The 26,409-nt window shown below is 38.2% G+C and overlaps 1 protein-coding gene and 1 non-coding gene across 3 annotated transcripts in view; both read left to right on the forward strand.

Annotated features, from left to right (window-relative positions):
- The window catches only part of LOC124615886 (fukutin-like), a 105,220-nt gene extending 82,087 nt beyond the window's left edge, over positions 1-23,133 (forward strand). For both annotated transcript variants that reach the window (XM_047144056.1, XM_047144055.1), the window contains exons 4-5: positions 14,779-15,037; positions 17,515-23,133. In XM_047144056.1, the coding sequence (XP_047000012.1) occupies positions 14,779-15,037; positions 17,515-17,731 (476 nt within the window). In that variant the 3' untranslated portion in view covers positions 17,732-23,133. The remainder of the gene's footprint in view (positions 1-14,778; positions 15,038-17,514) is intronic.
- Trnaa-cgc lies at positions 1,700-1,772 on the forward strand. Its single transcript has one exon. It is a non-coding gene; the product is annotated as a tRNA-Ala (tRNA).
- Positions 23,134-26,409: the final 3,276 nt, after the last annotated feature.

The raw sequence follows: 26,409 nt of genomic DNA on the forward strand, positions 1-26,409 counted from the left end.
AGTTCCGGCCTACTATTCGGGAATAACTTTGAATGAGATGGTAATCTCCTGTGCCATCCATTGACAAGAAATGAGAGAGTTTCACAGTATGTTGCACTTGACGTGTAGCACAATGAGTGTTGAAATGAGTTGAGCTTAGTACTCATTCCAGTCCTCTTGTTGCTCATTGGATGCTCGGAACAGTGGAACGTACAGGGCTGGTGTCATGGATGTGGCTGGCTGTTGTGGCAGAGTTGATACAGCAGTAGCTTGTGCATGAATGAGCTGCTGGACTGCTGTCATCAACTGTGACTTTTTTTTTTTTTAAAGCAAAATAAACTTCATTAGATAAAAGCCATCAGCAACTGGAGGCATAGGCACAGTTGGTGTAGGGGGCGGGTTAGAGGTCATTTTAATGAGAGAGGAGCATGTAACAAAGTTATATAAACAATCATACACAGTTAGTAGCAGTGTGCCTCTGATAGAAAAGAAATGTCGGTGAAACGCCGTGACAGAGTGGTGAAGAGTGAAGGCAGCGTTGGTTCTGGAATCATCTTCGCCAGGTGTTGTGTTGGCTACTGTGAGAGGTAGCAATGACACAAACAAGACAGGAGAGAAATTGTGATGGTTGGTGGCAGGAATCCAAAATGATCTGTACATTAAACTTTAAGATTAATATAACACTTTATTTCTACAGAGAAAATAAACTTAACTTCTCTTTATTCTTGTGCCTCCTACATACAAGTACTTTGACATTCTGTTACTACTTGCAAAACACAGGCTGTGTATCGCCTTCCTTATACTCAGTACTGATGCTGTCGAACTGGGCCGACCATCAATGATGATGATGATGATGATGATGATGATGATTGGATTATGGGGTACTCAACTGCACAGTTCTTTCCAACTTTTTATGCAGTCCAGTCTATTCACTAGTACGGATGATGATGATGATGATGATGATGATGATGAGGAGGAGGAGGAGGAGGAGGAGGAGTAGTAGTAGTAGTAGTAGTAGTAGTAGTCCCTGGGCAGGGAAAAACCCCAACCCGCTGAACTCTGTCTTCCTGGAGGAGGATCAGCGCTGCCAACTCTTTCCATTGTCATGTGGGCCAGCGCCTTCTTGATGCCGTTTCACGGTGCTGCACTGGTCGGTGTGCAGGCAATGCTTTAGGACTGCACAAGAACTAAATTTTATTACAGTCAATATCACAAGACACACATACTAGAAATGTAAATTTATTACAATCATGGTTTCCTCTTGTGTTTCCTGCAGAAGATATCCAACACTTCTTCAGTGTTGTTTGTTGATGCAATATCTGGATTTATATGCGTCCTTACAGATGATATCCAACACTTCCTCAACATTCATTGTTGATGCAATATGTTGATGGATATGCATCAGTGCCAGTTGATATAAACAATCTTCTGTCATCCTGTTGTGAAATATGACTTCAGATGTTGCAGGGCGGAGAAAGGGCTTTCCATAGTGCTGGTAGTTAAAGAAAACGTGCGCAACAACTGGCACAGGACTTTTGGTAGCACCGTTGTTCTTATGTAGGCCCCTGCTCGAGACTTTGGCTTATTTTTGTCTATTTTTTGCCAAAATTGTAGTTCTCCAGTCAGAACTACCAAACAAGGGAGATTGTCTTTGTACGCTACAGCACTTTACAAACCATGCCCCTTATCTTTATCACTAAAGTTCTACAACAGAGGACCGAGCGGGGTGGTGCAGGGGTTAGCACACTGGACTCGCATTCGGGAGGACGACGGTTCAATCCCGTCTCCGGCCATCCTGATTTAGGTTTTCTGTGATTTCCCTGAATCCTTTCAGGCAAATGCCGGGATGGTTCCTTTGAAAGGGCACGGCCGATTTCCTTCCCCGTCCTTCCCCAACCCGAGCTTGCGCTCTGTCTCTAATGACCTCGTTGTCGACGGGTCGTTAAACACTAATCTCCTCCTCCTCCTCCTCCTCCTCCTCCTCTTCCTCTACAACAGAGGTTTTTGTAGATGTCTGATTTTTTGTAGCTGAACTGTAGGAAATCTTAATGACATTTCATTTTACAGATGATTGAGAAAAGGTATGAACACTAACAGGCAGTAATACTCCTCTACAGGCTGGGTCTGCGGGTCTGTTCAAAGCATAGCTGCACATTGCTACGTAAACAGAATGTCACCTGTAAGCATTTCTGAAAGGTCTCCATTGATTAGTAATAATGTCTATTTATCATATATTCAACTAGCTTTTACCCACTGCATCGTTTTCACATCTGTAGAAGTGTTACGATGAGTGAGTATCGAAGAAGCACAGCTTGAGAAGTGTGCCCACCCTGCGCTCCCCATCACATGACCCCTGCGCTCCCCATCACATGACCCCTGCGCTCCCCATCAAATGACCCCTGTGCTCCCCATCACATGAAGTCATGTGTTACAAGTTTAATGTCTTTCTGTGTCTCTCCAGAAATGCAGTTTCAATGCAATTTAAAAACAAAAGAACTAGTTTAATCATAATTGTTGCAACATATATTTGATGAAAGTTTGTTCAGCCATTTAAAGGTTATCTGCTATACAGGGTGTTACAAAAAGGTACGGCCAAACTTTCAGGAAACATTCCTCACACACAAAGAAAGAAAATATGTTATGTGGACATGTGTCCAGAAACGCTTACTTTCCATGTTAGAGCTCATTTTATTACTTCTCTTCAAATCACATTAATCATGGAATGGAAACACACAGCAACAGAACGTACCAGTGTGACTTCAAACACTTCGTTACAGGAAATGTTCAAAATGTCCTCCGTTAGCGAGGATACATGCATCCACCCTCCGTCGCATGGAATCCCTATGCACTGATGCAGCCCTGGAGAATGGCATATTGTATCACAGCCGTCCACAATACGAGCACGAAGAGTCTCTACATTTGGTACCGGGATTGCGTAGACAAGAGCTTTCAAATGCCCTCGTAAATGAAAGTCAAGAGGGTTGAGGTCAGGAGAGCGTGGAGGCCATGGAATTGGTCCACCTCTACCAATCCATCGGTCACCGAATCTGCTGTTGAGAAGCGTACGAACACTTCGACCGAAATGTGCAGGAGCTCCATCGTGCATGAACCACATGTTGTGTCGTACTTGTAAAGGCACATGTTCTAGCAGCACAGGTAGAGTATCCTGTATGAAATCATGATAACGTGCTCCATTGAGCGTAGGTGGAAGAACATGGGGCCCAATCAAGACAACACCAACAATGCCTGCCCAAACGTTCACAGAAAATCTGTGTTGATGACGTGATGTGATTGCACAATTGCGTGCAGATTCTCGTCAGCCCACACATGTTGATTTTGAAAATTTACAATTTGATCACGTTGGAATGAAGCCTCATCCGTAAAAAGAACATTTACACTGAAATGAGGATTGACACATTGTTGGATAAACCATTCGCAGAAGTGTACACGTGGAGGCCAATCAGCTGCTGATAGTGCCTGCACACACTGTACATGGTACGGAAACAACTGGTTCTCCCGTAGCACTCTCCATACAGTGACGTGGTCAGCGTTACCTTGTACAGCAGCAACTTCTCTGATGCTGACATTAGGGTTATCATCAACTGCACGAAGAATTGCCTCGTCCATTGCAGGTGTCCTCGTCGTTCTAGGTCTTCCCCAGTCACGAGTCATAGGCTGGAATGTTCCGTGCTCCCTAAGACGCCGATCAATTGCTTCGAACATCTTCCTGTCGGGACACCTTTGTTCTGGAAATCTGTCTTAATACAAACGTACCGCGCCACAGCTATTGCCCTGTGCTAATCCATACATTAAATGGGCATCTGCCAACTCTGCATTTGTAAACATTGCACCGACTGCAAAACCACGTTCGTGATGAACACTAACCTGTTTATGCTATGTACTGATGTGCTTGATGCTAGTACTGTAGAGCAATGAGTCGCATGTCAACACAAGCACCGAAGTCAACATTATCTTCCTTCAATTGGGCCAATTGGCGGTGAATTGAGGAAGTACAGTACATACTGACGAAACTAAAATGAGCTCTAACATGGAAGTCAAGCGTTTCCGGGCACATGTCCACATAACATCTTTTCTTTATTTGTGTGTGAGGAATGTTTCCTGAAAGTTTGGCCGTACCTTTTTGTAACACCCTGTATAAAGTAGAGGGTTTTCTGGCACAAATATGCTGACTAATCAGAGTGTGGTATGTAATTTGGTGTCAAATTGAAACTTAGATTTAAAAAATATCTACAAAAAGTGCATGATAACATTTATTTATCTTCTCCGACTATAAAAATATTGTCTTTTGTGTTCCATGTGACAGGTGCAATCAAAAGACATAAATGGTGATTATGGGTAAAATGTAAAAGATAGGCATATGCTCTCGTGGACTTTTGTGTAGATCTTTTTGAGACCTACAATTTAGTACTTTCCAGTTTGATGTAGCTCTTATTGCCTGCACAAAGTATAGCAAAAGAGTGCTAACAAACTTTTTTTCCGTTTATTATTATTATTTCTATTTTTCTCAGATCTTAGGTCTGGTTAAAAATGGAAAGTGATGCGGACCTTCATCAAGCGTGACTTCCTTTTAACTGTATGGTATATGTTACATTGTATTTAGGAACTTTCAGGTTATTGAACACGTATCAATAATTACGGATTTCTGTAGTTGTATATATACGTTTGGATGTAGCTGTACTGCATTGATGTACTGGTGGATATTGTGTGGTATGACTCCTGTAGTTGATAGTATAATTGGTATAACGTCAACTTTATCCTGATGCCACATGTCCTTGACTTCCTCAGCCAGTTGGATGTATTTTTCAATTTTTTCTCCTGTTTTCTTCTGTATTTTTGTTGTATTGGGTATGGATATTTCGATTAGTTGTGTTAATTTCTTCTTTTTATTGGTGAGTATGATGTCAGGTTTGTTATGTGGTGTTGTTTTATCTGTTATAATGGTTCTGTTCCAGTATAATTTGTATTCATCATTCTCAAGTACATTTTGTGGTGCATACTTGTATGTGAGAACGTGTTGTTTTATTAGTTTATGTTTTATGGCAAGTTGTTGAGGTATTATTTTTGCTACATTGTCATGTCTTCTGGGGTATTCTGTATTTGCTAATATTGTACATCTACTTGTGATGTGATCTACTGTTTCTATTTGTTGTTTGCAAAGTCTACATTTATCTGTTGTGGTATTGGGATCTTTAATAATATGCTTGCTGTAATATCTGGTGTTTATTGTTTGATCCTGTATTGCAATCATGAATCCTTCCGTCTCACTGTATATATTGCCTTTTCTTAGCCGTGTGTTGGATGCATCTGGATCGATGTGTGGCTGTGTTAGATGATATGGGTGCTTGCCATGTAGTGTTTTCTTTTTCCAATTTACTTTCTTCGTATCTGTTGATGTTATGTGATCTAAAGGGTTGTAGAAGTGGTTATGAAATTGCAGTGGTGTAGCCGATGTATTTACATGAGTGATTGCTTTGTGTATTTTGCTAGTTTCTGCTCGTTCTAGAAAGAATTTTCTTAAATTGTCTACTTGTCCATAATGTAGGTTTTTTATGTCGATGAATCCCCTTCCTCCTTCCTTTCTGCTTAATGTGAATCTTTCTGTTGCTGAATGTGTGTGATATATTCTATATTTGTGGCATTATGAGCGTGTAAGTGTATTGAGTGCTTCTAGGTCTGTGTTACTCCATTTCACTACTCCAAATGAGTAGGTCAATATTGGTATAGCATAAGTATTTATAGCTTTTGTCTTGTTTCTTGCTGTCAATTCTGTTTTCAGTATTTTTGTTAGTCTTTGTCTATATTTTTCTTTTAGTTCTTCTTTAATATTTGTATTATCTATTCCTATTTTTTTGTCTGTATCCTAGATATTTATAGGCATCTGTTTTTTCCATCGCTTCTATGGAGTCACTGTGGTTATTCAATATGTAATCTTCTTGTTTAGTGTATTTTCCCTTGACTATGCTATTTTTCTTACATTTGTCTGTTCCAAAAGCCATATTTATATCATTGCTGAATACTTCTGTTATCTTTAGTAATTGGTTGAGTTGTTGATTGGTTGCTGCCAGTAGTTTTAGATCATCCATGTATAGCAAATGTGTGATTTTGTGTGGGTATGTTCCAGTAATATTATATCCATAATTTGTATTATTTAGCATGTTGGATAGTGGGTTCAGAGCAAGACAGAACCAGAAAGGACTTAATGAGTCTCCTTGGTATATTCCACGCTTAATCTGTGATGTGATATTATCTGAATTTGTTTGGATATTAAGTGTGGTTTTCCAGTTTTTCATTACTATGTTTAGGAACTGTATCAATTTAGGATCTACTTTGTATATTTCCAATATCTGTAGTAACCATGAGTGGGGTACACTATCAAAAGCTTTTTGGTAATCAATGTATGCGTAGTGTAGCGACCTTTGTTTAGTTTTAGCTTGATATGTCACCTCTGCATCTATTATCAGTTGCTCTTTACATCCTTGTGCTCCTTTGCAGCAGCCTTTTTGTTCTTCATTTATAATTTTGTTCGGTGTTGTATGTGTCATTAATTTCTGTGTAATGACTGAAGTTAATATTTTGTAGATTGTTGGTAGGCACGTTATGGGGCGATATTTAGCTGGGTTTGCTGTGTCTGCTTGATCTTTAGGTTTCAGATAAGTTATTCCATGTGTAAGTGTATCAGGGAATGTGTATGGGTCTGCAAGGTAACTGTTAAATAATTTAATTAGACGTGAATGTGTTGAGGTGAACTTCTTTAGCCAGAAATTTGCTATTTTATCATTTCCAGGGGCTTTCCAATTGTGCGTGGAATTAATTGCTCGGGTGACTTCATGTTGCAAAATTATCACTTCAGGCATTTGTGGTATCATCTTGTATGAGTCTGTTTCTGCTTGTATCCACCGTGCATGCCTGTTATGTTGTACCGGGTTTGACCATATGTTGCTCCAGATGTGCATCTAATTGCTCTATTGCTTCTTGTTGTGAGATTTTACCTAACCTTTTTCGTTTTTTGTCTGATATTTCATTTCTTATAAATTGTGTTAGCTGTCCGATGTCTTTTCTCAGTTTTTCTATTCTGATCTGTAGCCTGTGTTGCCATGCTGGTTTTGTGGGTTTCTTCTGTGTGTTGGTTGGTTCTGATCTCTGCCTAGTGTGTATATTTAGTGTAGTGAGTGCTCCTACATAAACCAGTAGTTGTAACTCTTCCATAGTTGTATTTTCATTTATTTTGTTGTGTATGATTGTGTTGATAGTTGTTATTGTCGTTTCGACTTGTGGGTTATTTGGTGGTCTATGCAAGATTGGTCTAATGTCTGTATTTGTGTCTTTGTATTCTATATATGTTAGCAGAAATTTTTCTTCTGTATCTAATATCTGTGTCACTTTGTGTTCTATTTGTGCTTGTTCTGGTGGCTGCCTTAAGATTTCGTTTTCCTCTGATTGTTTAATTGGTGCGTGTTGTTCTTTGTTTGTTTGCTCTGCGATGTTTGAGTCCATTACTGTATTTTCTTCTTCTTCTTCTGATTGCACATTATTTTGTTCCAGTATTTGTTGTACTTGTTGTTTGATGTTATCTAATTCTGACTGGGGTATCCTGTTATTTTTTATTACTACACGGATCTGATCAGCTAGTTGTTGTTCTGTTAAAAATTTTAATTCCGGGTATCTGGTAATAAATGTTGTGTATACTTGTGATCTGTATCCAGTTGTGTTGGTTCCTAGGTTTGTTGCTTGGTAATAACAGAACATGAGGTGTCGATTAACTTCATCTGACCATCTCATCCTCTGTCTTTGTTTTCCTTCTAGGGTGGTTGCAGGAAGCATATCCTGCAAAACACCTCTATTTGGATTTAAATCATTTTCCAGTTGGCTAGCAGTGTCGTTACCATTGTGGGTAGGCATAGGGTTCAAGCATCGTCCCCGACCATGACGGCGCTTGTCCGAGGCTTCTTTAGTTCTGTCCTGAACCAAGTAATCACACTAAAAGGGGGGTTAGCCCTATTAGCGGTTTGTTCTTTTCGTCGCCTTTTACGACTGGCGGAACATACCGGAGGCCTATTCTTTTCCCGGGCCTCCACGGGATTTATTATTATTATTATTATTATTATTATTATCATCATCACTAATGCAAGCTGATTTAATTTGTTTTTAAGTACAGTAGAGTCCCATTAATTCAAACTAATTGGGACTGGATCTTGTTCAGATTACCGATTTGTTTGGATTAGCCAGAATTACGATGATGAGTTTCTAGAATTAAGTATACCAAACAGATAAGTAGATACACCATGGTAACAAATGGAAACAAGTGTGGGAACAATGGCTTACTCCCACTTCGTGCCCTTGTTGTTGTGCATTGTTGAGACCTTTGTAGTGGCTGAGGTCAGTGCACTGCCAGTTGGCTTGCAAAGTGCTTGGTTATGTTAGTTATCGATTGCTGGCATGCGTAACAGTTGTATTCTATTCGTTCAGGTGTAGTGGTGTACGTATTTTCGTCATGAGTAAACGGAAACGTACGACTTTATCTCTCAAAGAAAAACTGAACGCTTTGAAGCAAATAGACAGTGGTGAGAATGTATCTAAACTGGCAGTGGAACTGGGTGTTGGTAAAGCAACCATTTGTGATTGGAAGAAGAACTGAGAGAAGCTTGAACAGTCCTGTGCAACGTCTTCCGGAAAAACACTCGAAATTTGGCAGTCTGTGAAACAGTCCCAGTACAATAAAATGGATGAAGCTCTTTTCCTTCAGTTTACGCAAGAAAGAGAGAGGGGAACTCCTTTGAGTGAAGCACTGGTTCAGGAGAAGGGTGTTTACCTGAACAAGTTAATGAATGGTGATGAGTCTTTTAGTGCGAGTATGGGTTGGTTGGACAGATTCAAAAAAGTCATGGAATCCGTCAGCTAACAATTACTGGAGAAAAGCTTTCTTCTGACCGTGATGCAGTGAAGGAATAATTGTGTGAGTCTGAAAAAATGATAATAGAAGGAAGGTATTCTCCCCAACAAATTTATAATGCTGACGAGACTGGCCTTAATTTTGCGGCATTGCCAACAAAAAGCTTGGCATCAAGAGCAGAAGACCATGCTTCTGGTTGTAAAATGTGCAAAGATCATGTGACTTTATTAGCATGCAGCAAAGCTGCTGGTAATCACAAGCTGCCTTTAATGCTGATCGGCAAATCCGCTAGGCCCAGAGCTTTTAAACTGGAATGTGAAGTTCCTGCCCGTATATTATTGCAACCAAAAAAAAGCATGGTTGGATGGTAAGCTGTTCAGAGAATGGTTTCACGGCCAGTTTGTTCCCTCTGTTTGACAGTTTTCTAAGGAAAATCATTTGTCTCCCCATCCAGTCCTTTTGATTGATAATGCGCCTTCTCACCCCAGCACTGAGGAAATATGTAATGGAGAAATTGTGGGGAAGTTTTTGCCACCGAATGTTACACCACTTTTACAGCCGATGGACAAGGCCGTACTACAAACATTAAAACTGATTTACAGAAAACAATTTTTAAGAATGCTGATCCATGATGGAAGCATTCCTTTAGTGGACAAAAAAAAGTGAAGGATGTTGTTTATTGGGCCGCTGAGGCATTGCAGAATGTTTCAGAAAATACTCTGAGAAAATCGTGGAGAAAACTGTGGACATCCCTTGAATTTCAGGACAACCTAGTTGAAAATGAAGAGTAAAATCTATTACAAATGATACAGACAATCCCAGGATGTGAAGAAGCTAGTGAAGGAGACATAAACGAATGGATGGCAGTGGATGGGGCATGTGTGGAGAACCTTACTGACGCTGATTTAGTTGCTGCTGTGAGTCAAGACCAGGAAGAAGTGGACTGCTGTGACGGAAGTGACAATGAGCCTGAAAGAGACAGAGGAGAGCTGGTGCCACACAGTGATGCAGCAGAAGCCCTTGACCTCATGCTACGTTATTTGGAGCAACAGCCCACTGCTACACATGCTGATTTTATGTTTATGAGACGGTGGCGCAACTAAGCGTCATATAACAGACTGTCTTCATTACGCCAAAAAAAATAGTTTTTGTCATCTAAAAAGTAGGGATAAAATATCCGCTGTATTTTAGTAAGTTTGACAGCTTTTCTTTCATTGTTATGCCTAACATTTTTCATGTTCAGATTAACCGAACATTCGGATTACCGGGGTTCGGATTAACGGGACTCTGCTGTAGTTTATATTCTTCGTCAAGGTTCAAGCTATCTCCATACCATGCTTCATCAAATTCGATTCAGTGTTTCTGCCATGAGGAGGTGGCAGACAGAGAGAGTTACCTTCACATTTATGATATTGGTACCTTTTGGATTACTCACTGTGCCTTTCAGCAAGAAGTGGAGTGCTGTATCATCACTGAAATATGCTGGTTCATGATAAAAATGCCGAACAGGATACAAGATACTATTTTCCAACCACAGAACTTTGGCCGAATGCCAAGATGCATAGAGAAACAAATGTACTGGCAGTAAGGAGCCTGAAGATGATGGAAAATCGAAACGTGTACCTCCAAGTAAAGCTATGTATAGAAACTGGTGGCTGTGCTGTTCCTTACTAACTAGGAAAAGACTCCAGAGACAACAGATATTTACTGAAAATGCCTCACTGAATGTGGGAACCTGGAACAGCCCTAAAAATTTACAGATTTTTCACAAAGTAAAAGATTTAACTTTACTTGCTAGTAAAACCTACATAATAGTTCATTTTTCTGCTACTCAATCATGAAACAATAGGTTGTCATGTTTTGTTGAACTTTTATCATGAATTCTGACAAAAAAGAAACAAAAAACAATTAAATGAAGGTTTAAAGCACAAGTCACACTTATGTTCCGTTAATTCCAGGCTTTCTGCTTTTTTTTTTAACTCACAGTTATATGTTGACCATAAGTAAAACCAAGAATAACTGGATGTAATACACACAGCATATAGCCATAACATGTAACTACAAAATTTTAAGCAAATGATGATAAAATTCTGTGTACCTGAACAATATAATACCAATATAAGAAAAAGAATAGATCGCTACACACCATGAAGTAGACATGTTGAGCTGCAGACAGGCACAATGAAAAGATTGTTACACATGTAGCTTTTGGCCAAAGCCTCCCTCAGAACACACACACACACACACACACACACACACACACACACACACACACACACACACACAAACATTCACAGAAGCAAGCACACCTCATGCACACATATCTGCCATCTCAGCTTGACAATGGCAGTTGTAGTGAAATAGGCTTATTGCAGCAAAGAAATACAAGTGAAGCAACCGACTTATGTATTATTACAAGACTTTTATATCATGCTGTGGGCCCAGATAAAGGTAAATTGTATATTAATTCTTGTTGCATTTTATAATTCTGTCATTTTTATCCACAATCCTTCATAAAATTTTAGTACTGGCACTATAGATCTTGCTATTGTGTGACCAAACCAGTACTTTTTCACACTACTGTGTAATGCTCAAATTAGGAAGATCGTACATCGTTTATAAAAAACAAAAACCTCAGCCTCAAATTGTGATAAGCACTTTATGGATAGGGTAGTTGTTGAATAGAAACAGCCTTGAAAATGTCACACTTTGACACGCTAAAGGTCTTATGGTGGAAAAGCTGGTACATTAAAATCTGTGAAATGTTTAAGAAATGAGTCTTAACTGATATAAATAACCATTTCCCTATAGGCTGGCAAACTCCAAGCAGTAAAATAACTTGGAAAGTATCCTACAGGAAAAGCTTCATAATCCCCTCTACTATAGCATGGGTCTTATCATGTAAGCCATCACGGACTACTAGAAGAAGAATTAAAAGGTGAATGGACAAAAGGACAGTTGGTCGATATCCAAAATCTTACGAATAGCATAAGTGATGAATTGGTTAAAACAGCAGCATTTATTTTTAAATTCACTGAAACAGTGCTGCTGGATCATATAACAATGGGATATATTAGCCTCAAAGTGAAGTCATAAATTCCAACTGGGATGTGCTGCTTCAGATGTGGCCCATCTTCCACATATACAACAGTTATGTAAAAGAGAGACCAATGCAGTGAAACTGCCCAATGTTGGTACTTGTTCATCTCCAGTGTACAAGATGCAAGGTGTGAGCAAGATTAGTCAGTGAAATTTGTGGGGTCATATACGGTTCGACTGTGCAGACAGTGTACATGAGGAGTACAGTGATGACGATACTTGTGTAACAAGTGAAAGTGATATTGAAACAGGTGTCTAGCCATGTAATTCATCATCCTTGTCAAACAGGGAGCTACAAATCCTGTCTCCAGTGAAACGTAATAAAGGACAGTCATTGTCCAAGGAGCAGGTAGTAAACATATTTACGTACATGGAAGATCATTCGCAGCTTAGTAGGAGGGAAAAAAAAAAAAAAAAAAAAAACCACACAATTATGAACAGATTTTGTATATGTCTGCAGAAATATGGCCAGTAGTGCATAAGAAAAACTACAGATATTCAAAGGTGGACAAGGCACACTTGTGTCAAAAACTAGATTCTTCACATCAAATCGAGTGCAACATTGATTACAGTGATTTCAAGGGAAGCAGTTGATGGTTGCTTAACTTCAAACAGTGCTGCAGAATGGGAAGACATAAGATACTGAAATTTCAAAGAAAGCATCAACTTGACGATGCACAACAATCTGCAGGTTTGGCCCAAAAATTTGTATATGAGATAAACAAACTTATCCAATGATTCAGTAAGGAATTTGCTTTCAACTCCGACCAGTTGGGATTTTAAGAGGAAATGCATATGAAAGGAACCTGGAAGTTAGAGGTACCAAGAGAGTTGTCTGAAGATCAATGGCTTAACACATTATGTCAATTGTTGATTGGCCAGAAAGCTATTTATTGTGCTGCTAAAAGTTGGAGGTGCTCAACCCCTTACGATTTTTTTTCATGTTCAGTATACCTTAAAAAATGATACTTATACTAAAGCAAAAAAAAAAAATTGAACCCGTGCAAACATCACTATTTGTACCTCATTTACCGAGGATCTAAATTTGCAATTCAGGAAGCGTGAAACAGTGATGTCTAACACAGTAGGTAAAAAGTGCCGATGCACACCCTGACTTTGGTAGTGAAATTTCAGATGTGTACTTTCCTCAAAACCTGCATTTCTCACCCCAGAAAACTTATAAAAGCTATATGCAGCAGTATGAACTCAAGAAGCTAACAAATACAGACCAAAACCACCTGACCATATGATGGCTATTTTTGTTAAAACTATGGGTTATGCAGTTTCCCTAAGGAAATCATCCTGTCGCTATTTTGCCCACAATAAGTTCTTCACCTTGACAAAACTGAAAAGAAAGAAAAATAATACTTTTGAGTGAATGCAGCATTTTTTCCTTCACTTAGATTGTTATTTATTTTCACTGGTTTTGGTTTATGGAACTGTTGTCTAGTGAATATTTTTAAATTTAGCAAATTTCTAAATTGACAACACCTTCACAGTCGGTGTCTCAATTCATATCGGTTTACTACATTCTATCGTAAAACATTACAATTTCCACCGAAAGAATGATCTCAATGGAGGTGAGAACTAAAGAATATATAGTCACCCTTCTTAGAGACACGTAAAGCACCTTTCTTCTCATCTTCACCACTGGCTTCCAAACAGTCACTATAATAGTGTACATACTATATAAACATTACCTGCACTTGCCCCTAATGACACATTACGTGAAGAGACTCTCACTAAACTCATTGTGCAGCTGCTCTGCCTATCCTGACTTTGTGCGGATGTAAATGTACGTTATGTGGTGTTTTATTCTCTTCAGCCTGCTCTCAGTTCAAAATTTTTCATAAGTTTTAAAACTTCTATACATGCTAGACGTACTTGAGAGCACAAACCTCAGTGCTGCCACTAATCATTCTGTGTCATAGATCTCTTAGTATGTTCTACCATCATAAATGTTGCACTCCAGGGATCTGGGTGCAACTAGTAGAATGACAAGTGCCTGAAAGTAATATAATTCACCATGCTGCTGATGCACCGGTACGAAAGTCTTCAGAATAGCTTGGAAACAAGCACACCACTCAGAAGAGTTTACAAAACTACCTAGGCCTTCCAGAAGGTTTACTGAATCTAAGTGAAAGGCAAGAATTTTAAAAACAAAGCAGAAGAGATTATTGTTATTGTTCGATTTTTGCTTGATTTGCTTTACTTTTATCCCAGTACCAATTACTACACTTTGCATTATTTCTGCCTGTGTTCCTTCTACTTCGGATTTCTGAGCACGTTATGGGAAAGCAAGGAAGGCTTTCTCCCAGCCGCCACCAGTTTTTAGTCAAATCATCAACCATTCTGCTCATAGTCCACACATATCAACTCATTGACTGTACTCAAAAAGATGGCTATGCAAAGTTTTCTTCAAAGTCAACCTATATATTTGAAAATATTTGTGTTTTTTCAGTGTATTGCAGCTAGGAAATGGTGTTAGAGAAGTGTCATTAAACAATAATGCGTGTTTCATATACAGCAAGCATTCAGTGTGTCCATTTAGTAACATATGTATGTTTTTTAATCTCACCCTCTTACACACACACACACACACACACACACACACACACACACACACACACACACAGTGGTAGAGGGGAAGTAGGCATATGTTGGTGTATTAGAGCTAACCTTGCAGTGAAGTTAACACATTAGATGTACCAAATTACTCTTTTTTTTAAATTAAGACTGTTGAGTTCCTCCTTTTTGTTTTATTATTACAGCTGACTGTAATTTTTCAGGCTACCTACGACAATGTGACATAATACCTTATGGCAGGGATGTGGATATTGGAATATTTATCACAGATTACAATGAAAAGATTGTAACAGAGTTTCTGTCCCACGGTTTTACTCTCAAGCATTGGTTTGGAAAGATTAATGACAGTCTTGAAATATCATTTAAAACTGGAGATATCAAATTAGATATTTTCTTTTTCTACGAGGAAGAGTATTGGGTTTGGAATGGTGGGACACAAGCAAAAACTGGAAAGAAGTTCAAGTGAGTTAAGCAGTTAAAATAAATTTTCTGTTGGTGGCTATTTGTGAGTTTCATGCCTCCTTGCTTTTCCACCTGTTTAATTACTTTCTTAGTTTTATTTTCTTGTTGACAAATTGATGACAAATACTCATTGTTGTCTTCACTAATTTTTTAATTAATGACTAACAAGTCACCTATTGTGTTACACTAACTTTTAAAGCCTCTATTTACAGAGTATCATTCCATTGATATGGCTAAATGCATTACAGTGAATATCATGGTGGTTTCTTCAGTGAGAATATGGCAAAGTTCCTTTCACACCATTTTCCCCTGCACTTGCTCTCACAGACAACCCCTTGAGTGCGAGGCCCTACGTATTGTCTACCATGCAACCACACTGTTGGCTGCTACTGTCAACAGGAGGCAGAACTGGAGGTATGCAATGCCGAGCACAGCATGAGGCTTGGAGCTTAGTTGATATTCTTAGTCAAAGATTAACTCACAAGAGTGCTACAGTACTAGTGGAGATGATACAAAGCAGAGCAATGACAACAATAAACAAGGCAAACATTGTATTATATCTACAACAATAGTTGACAAAATTGACATTTCAATAGAAAGGAACCCAAGGTATTTCGCAGAGTGAGAAAGAAGTAGCAGATGAAATATTAGTGTTTCTGCAAGGTGAGTCGGTGAAATGTTTGATGTCGTATACGCTCGACTGTGCGGACGATGTACATGAGGAGTTCAACGATGATGATGGTGATGATACTTGCATAACAAGTGAAAGTGATATTGAAGCAGGTGTCTAGCTGTGTAATTCATAATCCTTGCCAGACAGAGAGCCACAAATTCTGTCTCCAGTGAAACATAGTAAAGGACAATCGCTGTCCAAGGAGTGGGCACTAAATGTAATTACATACATTGAAGATTGTTCCCAGCATTGTAAAAAAGAAGAACAATTGTGAACAAATTTCGATTATGTCCACAGCAATGTGGCCACTAGTGCATAAGAAAAACTACAGATAGTCAAAGGTGGACAAGGCGCACTTGTGGCAAAAATGGTTTCTGCACATTTCAGGGATGCTCGATACATTTTAGAGGATGTGCATCATAGTAACCTAATGCATTATGCACATCAAATTGAGTGCAACATAGATTACAGTGATTCCAAGGGAAGCAATGGATGGGTGCTTAACTTCAAAAAGCACTACAGAATTGGAAGACATAAAATACTGACATTTCGAACAATGCATCAATTTGACATAGAGCAAACTACAGGATTGGCCCCAAAATTTGTATATGAGATGAACAAACTTATCCCATCATTCAGTAAGGAATTTGTTTTCAACTCCGACCAATTGGGATTTGATGAGGAAATGCATATGAAAGGAACCTGGAAATTAGAGGTACCAAGAGAGTTGTATGAAGATCAACTAACATCAATACCTTAACACGTTAGTATACAATTATGCCAACTGTTAATCTCAATGGTAAATTGGCTGAAAAGCTTTTTATTGTGTTGTAATAAATTAGAGGTGCTCTATCCTCTACGATTTTTTTCTCGTGCAGTATCTTACAGGGGAAATAGGGCATGTGACAGCAAGCAAGAGTGGGAAATGGCCGTAAGAGGACTGCAGCTATGGTATGAGCACTGCTTTTGACCAATAGCTGGCAAAAATACCTGCTTTTGGCTGTTTCCTGATCTGTGTGTAAAAATCGTACTCCTTTAGAACAAACTATCCCTCCTGAAAGAGTGTGACATTGCAGTTCATACCACCTGGAACCACTGGACAAATTCAGCTTCTGCGTGTTATTTTTTTTTCATGCCTGTAAAATATATTATCACAGTATACGCACCATGCCTTAATAGATAGCTGGTTTCATGTTAAGCTCCACAGCAAACTGTTTCACATTTGGTTGCATCCCATCATACCAGTAAGCATTCTTTAAGGGTGGATACTTAGCTGAATGTCCTGTAAGGTTTGTAAATCCCATGTATTTCACTTTCAGTCTTTATGGTGTGAATATTTTTGATCACTCTGATGCATCATTTTTCATTTGGTGTTCGTGGTGCAAGTTAATTGTTAATTTTGAACATTTCTGGATGGTCAGTGATATCTATTTTGTGAAGTGTAATACATACATCACATAGAATGTTGATATCTGCATCTCCCAGACACTCTTTTTCTGTCACTCTCTTGATGTGAATGGTGAGTCATTAGCAGCTAACATTTTTCCGGTTATAATTATTAACACAAGACTTTCAAATGAGCTGTACTAAAGATTGAACTTCCGACCTCCCACTCAAGGGGTTTCTTGTTGTTCTCTAATGACCTTAAAGTCAAAGGAATATTAAGTGTAACCCATTTCCCTTTTCTTCCAATTCATATGATGTCAGTGATGTGCTTTTACAGATACGTAGATACTGCAAAGGTCATGAAATTTTGGCCCATCACTCAGTAAAAGAATAAATGAAATCTTGTTTTGTGTTTCAGATATATTTTTCCACGATTTACTCTCTGCTGGACAGAATTTCTGGAACTTAAAGTTCGTGTACCTTGTGAAACAGAAACATATATTGAAGCCAACTATGGTAAGAACTGGCGCATTCCTGTAGTTCATTGGGACTGGAAGAGCAGCCCTCCAAATGTTAGGGAGAATGGTATGTGGCCAGTACAGGAGTGGCAGCATGTGATTCAGGTGTATGATTAAACATCTCCGAGTGGGCCGAGTAGGCCGAGTGGAACTAAATGTCCGAAAGGGAGTATTGTTATTTTCTGAAGGTGCTTATTTGAGAAGTTATATCTATTCAATAAAAGCCTTTATGCTTTTCTGGAAAAAGAAAAAAAGGAACCACAAGAAATGTAAATTTGTAACTGAGGTATGTAACAATGGAAAGTGAAGGTTGAAATATCAACAGTATTATGAAAAGGTCAGACTGCTACTCACTCTAAATATTACACATTGAGTTGCAGACAGGCACAGCTTTTTATGGTCAGTAGCAGTCTATCCTTTGCATAATATTGTTAACCAAGGTATTCATATTACTTAGCCCAGATGCAGCATTTTTGCCAGACAGCAAATTTATCCCATGTTTTTCACTATATAATAAAAGTTCAAAAACCCTCACATCATAGCTGGTAGTGGTAATCCGCATCAAGAAGTGAATTCAGTCTGCTGGTGATGGGCAGATTGATAGATTCTAATTCACATAGCTATTAGGTACTGCTTTTTCATCACCTTGACTTTTACTGAATGGATCTGCTGGACACCAGTTCTTTAAGATTATGTATATTTACACATGTAGAATGAAAATGAGTGCATGGGCTTTTTTTGCTTGGCATATTTGTGCTGAAAATTGTTCTGTCATTTGTTTCTAATTTAGGTTGTGTATTCAATTTTGTTAAAAACAGTTTGCTACCCCTCTTCGTCTGTGGTATGCGCATATGGGGTGGGGAGACTGTTTCATACAGGTATCTAAGTACTGTTAAACTATGCACCATAATGAATTTTCCAGTCTCAGCAGCACTGCAAATTCTCAAGCATTTGAGATAAAGAAAATATTACTTTGCTTTCGTTTCCCTTATCTGTTTCGATACGAGAGGTGCAAGTGACATCATTCCAAAATGATAATATCGTATGATGGGTATCTTTTTTCTGAACGTAATAAGAATTATTTAAAAAACAAAAATACCCACCTTTAAAATAAGTATTGTGTTAGGCTACATCCTACTAAATCTGTCTCAATTGAGAATCATTTGAAGTGTTTTGTTCCAGTTTGTCATATCAGTAGTGGATGATTTTCAGCAACAAGAAGAAACTTTGCTATCTCCAACTGCATATTTTCTGTATTACTGTATGGTATAATTTGAGATACATTTAGGCTGTGAGGAGCAAATGAAATAGCCCAAGAGTGAGTGTTATTTCCAATTTTTCCAGTGCAAAGACTAACCGTCTATGTGCCTTGATTCTGTTATTCCAGTATCTCTCTCTCTTAAGCCTCAATGCTGCAGGTATGTCATAAATTAAAACATTGCTTGACAACATGATGCTTTTCAGCAATCTAAGGTGGATTACTCTTCATACAAATATGAAAAGATGTTGGTCAGCTATTCACAGTATTATTTTATTTGCTCTTTGAGGTAGGGTGCAGCTGGAATGTACCAAATGCCTTAATTTAATGGCTTCTGTGACTTTCAGATCTGAAGACTAGAAATTAGGCTTATATTTTTATGTCACATGTCGGTAACAATCAGCAATATGACATAACTTCATTACTTCATCTCTTAAAGTACTGTTAAGTAATGCGGGTTAGAGCACGAAATTGTTCATATGGCTTAAAATACTGCCCATGAAATGGGACTTCAAAAAATAACTGTTTATTGACCTAATATTTATGGGGCCCGCAGAGGAGGTGCTCACTTCTACATACATGCCCACCAAAATCTAAAAAAGTCATCAAGTCTTGGAACAGGAATGCTTTTTTTTTTAACAAAATAAAGTGACAGGAATCTTCTTTTGAGTGAAAAAGTTTATCAAAATTCATTGAACTTAAATCTTCAAATAGATTAATGCATTGCCAGTCACTTATAATTTGTATGGCTACTAATCAGTACATGAATGTCCAGTTTTCTGCTGTACTCCCACATTATTTGAAATGAAATGTTCGATGTCCAAACTTTGAGTCATAAAAGAGAAAAGCTGTCCATACCAAATCAAACTCCCCCATGACCTTGAATGACTGAAGTCCGATGACTGTGCGACATCTTTCTAGGTCTAACACAAACGTGAATATTTTTAAGTTGCACAAACTAACAGAATTTCTATAACTCCAATAACCAATCATCTCCTAGCATGTCTTATTTCCCCATAGTGCATCACAACACTCACTGGCATGAATGTCAGTCACCCTGAGTTGATGACTGTTTCTCAGTGCTATCAAAATTACATTTCACTTCACCATGTAAAAGTTTTTCAGTTTACATAGATGTTAAATAATATGATGAATCTTTCCAGTAAGCGTCTTGTTATGTGCTTATAAATTCTCTGTAACTATTATTTATTCTGTAGTCTTTAAAGTATTGAAATCATTCTTTGCAGCATAAAGTTGTTATATTCTCATGTGCTGAGGAAGGGTAAAGAATCGTTTATGTGGCGGGTGTTATTGGAAGTATGTGCTGAGCTGTGGGTGATTAAAATTGTGATCACATTTTTTGATTCAGCTTAAGACTTTTTCTTTCTTTCCTCCTCCTCCTTAAAATCAGACAGGTGCATCATTTGTCACTGCATCTCACCCAGCTTGTCTTTAGATCTACTCTGTCATGATACATTTGTTTTCTTTCTTTTACTTGTAATTAGCATTTATGATATTTTTTTATTGAAATTGCTGGTAAAATATGAAAAATGTCTAATAATATCATAGTAAATATTAATTCATAATTTTTGATAGTAGATCAGTTTTCTACATTGAATTACACTTCTTTTGACCCATCTTGCAGTTCTGTGCAGTTAATACAATGAAAGTTATTAATTTTTGTACTTTGTATTAACTTGTATATATTCATCACTTTCTAGCTGCTAAACTAATTGTGCTATGAGCTTCATCATGGGCTGATCGCCTTCATCTTGACGGTATCTTTAATTTGATATGCTGAACTCTTATGTAGTAATGCTATCTCATGCACATTCTATTGTGTCTCTATACTCTAAAAGCCATCCACTTTTTATACTACCCCATCTTTTAACTGGGAGTGCTGCTCTGTTCAGCAAATCCTGCATTTTGCACACAATGCCTGACAGATGTCGCTACGAGTTATCTAGGATATCACCTGCAGAAAGATTTCTAAACCATAGTTCTTTTCTCTCTCTCTCTCTCTCTCTCTCTCTCTCTCTCTCTCTCTCTCTCACACACACACACACACACACACACACACACACACACACACACACACACTTCAGTTAACTTGGACATGAGAGGACACTTCTACCTTCATTTTAATCCAGCTATGGTGATCGGCATGATGCTTGATACTATTTCCACTAAAACTGTGAATGATTTTTTTGATTGGCTTCTGGATCCACATGAAGAACTTCATGTGCTGTATTTTTCTGTGTGCCTGCTAATGAAAGGAAATTGTATGCTCCCAAAAGATATGGGTTTCATACTGGGATGGTGGCTGTAGCTTTTATAAAAGCAACCTCGCTGTTATTTCTGCTAATTGTGCAACTTCGATTTTCATTATAGAGATCTCATCACAGGTGATGGTTTTCGCCCATGTCATGTGGGGGCAGTGACGGTGTGGCCATGGTATGTCGTTATTAATCTGTGGTCTCTGAGCATCCTCACTATTGTGGTTGCCCAGCTTTTGGTATTTCTTCTTCCTTCCACAGTGCTTAACAAATGTCTCTCTTTTTTATTTTTGTTCTCATTCTCCTAAAGTTTAATTGCATGACATTGATTGAAGTTTGTACCTTTTTGTGCTGAAGGAAGTGTAAAACAAGAGATGTAATTACCATTACAGGGGTTGAGCTTAATGAAGAAGTTCTTTCACATAATGATTTATCATTTTGTTCTGTTCATGACTCAGTATGGATTGTAAAAGAAGACAAAACCTCTGTCTTTTTATATGTAAAGTAGGGTTTAAATGGCTCTAACCACTATCAGACTTAACATCTGAGGTCATCAGTTCCCTAGACTTAGAACTACTTAAACCTAACTAACCTAAGGACGTCACACACATCCATGCCCAAGGCAAGATTCGAACCTGCGACCGTAGCAGCAGCATGGTTCCGGACTGAAGCGCCTAGAACTGCTAGGCCACAGCAGCTGGCTGTAAAGGAGTGCTTTGCAGGAAGACACACATGTAAAACTTGCAAGAAGTCAACGCTATTGTCTGATGATGGGCTCAGGCCTGAAACTTGTAATGGTGTAATAAAATCATTTCAGAAAACCTTTGGCTAGTTGCAGTATTTTCTACAGTGTAATGATTTATCACCCAGACCTTCCCTCTGCCATCACCTGGCTCCTCTTCTCTCCTCCACCCCCCTCCCCCCTACCCCTGTCTCATCCCTCTGGCAAATGGGGAGCTGCAAAACAAAAAAGAACACCTTGCTACTTTTGTAAGAAATTGTGTGTATTTTAGCCATAAAAAAATCTCTGGTATAACACCATAGCGTTTAAAATGGCATTTTTTCCTAAACTCAAGATATTTTTATACATATTGTTACAAAATAAAGGTTTATTTTTAAGGAAATTTGTAGTTGTCATGTTACCTGTTTACAATAAATCAGAAGCCATCCATATTATAATATTACATGCCTAATTATTATAATGATTGATATCATACTCATTGATGCTTATATTTAGTTGACAATCATTGTCTTCTATTTATTAAGCCAAAATATGCCCACCTCAAACTTTTTTTTATTACAAGAACTTTATAATTTGAAGATAAAAGTCCTCTCACTACTCACACCTATAGAGAACAACTAATGAAAACTGACCGAAAATTTCCTATACAAATACTTTGGAATGAATTAATTAGAACATTGCCAAAAATTATATTGTGTGCTGCTTGTTTGCAGATAATATTTTTAGGTAGTGTTGTTCCTTGTCCAAAATATCGATGTATCACTGGCATGACACAAAGATGATAAAGTATGAGAGAACCCTGTACAATTGTCTAGAGATGGCAGTGAATGAAGCTTTTGCAGCTGTACTGGTTCAGGAGGAGAAGCAGCCATTTTAAGTGTTGTCTGAATAAGTGAAGGGCATTTAATTATGTATACAGATTTCATTGTGCTCAGTGACTCAGCCCTATGGTTGTAGTGTGTGCTCGGTAAAATGCAAACAAATTATGAGCAGTCACAGAGTATGCAAAAATCTGTAGTGAGTTTTGCATACTGTTATATCTACAAAAAATTTTCAGCCATTCTGTGTGCCTTTCAAATGCAATACGTCTCTTTGTATACTCTTTTTGTTTATTTTATGCAGATAGTGTTGCTTTTCAGAAGAAATGTTGTAACTTCCAGCCTAACTGCTGAGTTTAATTTAAAAAATAGGTGAGTGAACTTTCAAGCTTGGTGCATTAAACAGCAACATATTGTATGTAATACTTGAATGTTTACATATTGGAAATAAAGCACTTTACATATTGGAAACAAAGCACCATGACTTTAACAGTATCTCTTCTGTATATATATATATATATATATATATATATATATATATATGCCTGATTTTTCCATGGTTAAAAGTTTGCCCAAGGCCTTCCAGTACCAAATTATTGCATGCCTTATCTATGATATGAAGATTAATTCAGATGTAATAGTTTAATGAGTATCCAGACTGAGTACAGTTTATGGCTGACAAAATTCAGAAGTCAACGCATTTTTATTACAGTGCAAGTAAGAAGGAAAACCAACAACAGTAAAGAAATAAAAGAAAACAAGAAAAAAATCACCCATCCATTTTCTACATAGCTTGCCTCTATTGTTGTAAATACCTCTTTTCCATTTTGATAATCGCTTTTGTCATAATTCCACAGAAATCATGTACAACACAAAATAATGTACATCAGTTACTGAAGGTTTCTTGTGTATTCTATTCATATAGCCAGACTTCTGTGGTTAGGCGGAGGAAGTTCAGACACATCATATACATCAGGGACGGCCACGGCATGCCAAACTGCACGCGTGTACAGATATGCTGTCCAGGGATCAATCCGCCTCGCCACTTCTCGGCTTTCCTCGGTCTTACGCGGCACTGCTCAGCATGGCGCGACATTAGACTAGCTGTGCGATGTGACATCTTTTCATCTGGCGTAGGGTGCGTTAGTTGATTTGTAGTGGCAGCCATATTTATTCCTCGCTATTTGTTATCGATTCGTAGGAAGTTTATAAGTACTGAACAGTGGTTGTTGCAATGGAACACACACTCACAAAGAGGCGAGGTAGTGACATAACACCACGAACCTTAAGAGCTGAATGGGAATTGCAATATTTTTTCGAAGAGAAGATGAAAATTCTCAGTGTCTATTATGCAGTCGCATACTCGCCGGGCACTGAAAATTTGCAACAGAACGGCATTATAACACCGCACACAAAGAACTTAATGATTTAGTTGGGGCTAATAGACCAAACAAGTTGGCGGAATTAAGAAGACGTAGTGTTATGCAGCGAGACGGACCGAACATGTGTACCCCTTACAAATCTTTGTGTTTCTGATGTTTGTATTGGTACATATTTGTCGTTAGAATTCGAATTTAGAGTTCACTCAATTTTTGTTTATTTTTTTTAGCGTGCAACCAAACCTGTCTTTAAGAGCAAACTACAAAATAGCGCTCAAAATTGCAAGAGCGAATAAGCCTTTCGGTGGTGGTGTTTTCCTCAAGAAGTGTATTGCTGATGTGGTGGAACTCTTGATGCCACTGGAAGTAAAGAAGTTTAGTGAAATTAGTCTTTCCAGACAGACAATAGCGGATGTCTGCAGGCAGTTAATTGATAGTGCCTGCAAGTTTATTGCTTTGGACGAGTTAACCGACATTTCGGACACAGAACAACTAGCGATTTATGTTCATGGAGTCGACACAAATTTGCACATGACGGAAGAACTGTTAGATTTAGTACCAATGAAAGACACAACGGGGGGTACCGACTTACTAAAAGCAGTTGAAGAGGCAGTTGAAGCCGTTGACCTGAACTGGAAAATGTTAGTTTCAGTCACCATGGATGGAGCGCCGCCAGCAATTCGAGGGCTCAAAATAGGCTTGTAACATTTTTGCATAAAAAACTAGGACGATTGACGTAAGATTTGTACAGAATCATTGTTATGAACACCAAGAAGCTCTTTGTGCTAAATATGCAAATTTGAAGCACGTGATGAAGTTGGTAGTCACAATAGTAAATTTTTTGAAGTCGGATGGCTTAGTACACCGTCAGTTTCAACAGTTCCTCATGAAACTGAACGAAGAGTAGGGAGATGTTATTTACCACTGGGAAATACGTTGGTTAAGTCAAGAGTCATGCCTCGAGAGATTTTTCAATTTTAAGACTCGCTATTGTTGAGCTCCTGGAGGAAAAAAGGAAAGGCAGAGTCAAAATTAGAAGATCCAAAATGGATTGCAGACCTCTCCTTTTCAGTTGATCTGACTGCACACTTGAACGCCTTTGCAATGTGAGAAGGAGCTTATTTCTGATCTGATGAAAAAAGTGGATGCATTTAATAAGAAACTCGCATTGTGGAAGGAACAACTCATGACAAAGAATACCGCCCATTTACCTACGGTCTCTAAAGTCAGAGAAAACGCAACTTCTGACGAATTCGTTTCTGCGTTGGAGGAACTACAGGCATAATTTTGTAAATGTTTTCAGGACACTGCAGTCTGACATCTGTTCTTGAACTATTTTCTAGACCCTTTGCCGTTTCAGTTGAAAGTGCCCCAGTGCATTTGCAAATGGAATTGATCGATCTGCAGTGTAATTCCCATTTAAAGGACAAAATTTTTTTATGAAGGTTTTCCTCGGGAATAGTTTCCCCGTCTCCACAATGAGGCTGCAAAAGTTATATCAATATCTGGATTGACATACATGTGCGAAAGGTTTTTTTCGATTATGAAACTAAATGTCACTATTACGTGGCAATCTGAGTGACGAAAATACGAGAAACTGTCTACGTTTATCCGTGTGCCGGATATGAACTTTATTATGTCTACAGCGAACCAAAAATAATTAAATTAATGGTGATAATTTTGTTGTATTTGAAATATGTTTTGTTGAGAATTGTAGTTACTGCAAATTCTGTACAGTAGTTCCAGATAATAAAATGTGCTTGTTTCACATGTAGTTGGAATCACTTATTCCACATCAAACTGCATGCTGTAGACTACTTTTACGTCCGTTTCTATATCTCAGCTTAAATGTTGTAAGAATTTTACGAGTGACGATGTGAGAAGCACGATATTGTTGGTGTAATGCAGTGAGATGATAAGATGGCGGAAAGTGTAAACTGCAAGTGTGTTAGCTCTACAAATATAAATGTAAATTGAACGAAAAATGTAGGACATATGTAAAAATCAGTGAATACTGCAGTCGTAAATGCATTGTGCTTGGTATTATAACTCAAGTGTCTGGAAATTCGGTCTAGAAATAGTGAACTACTGGTACGTATATGAAGTCAAATAAAATGGCTCACTAGTGTGATGTGCGCAATGTTCTGCCAGGCGGAAATACAGCCGTTGAAAGTGAAAATATTCCATGTAACAAATGTGTAACAGAAATTGAACATTTAAAAGTGTGTATCATAAGCATGCAAACAGCGATTAACACTTTAAAGAATGATTTAGCGAAACTTCGAAATGAAAATACCGAACTGTTAGGTTATCTGAAATTGA

The sequence above is a fragment of the Schistocerca americana genome, chromosome 5, assembly GCF_021461395.2.
Source record: "Schistocerca americana isolate TAMUIC-IGC-003095 chromosome 5, iqSchAmer2.1, whole genome shotgun sequence".
Lineage (NCBI taxonomy): Eukaryota > Metazoa > Arthropoda > Insecta > Orthoptera > Acrididae > Schistocerca > Schistocerca americana.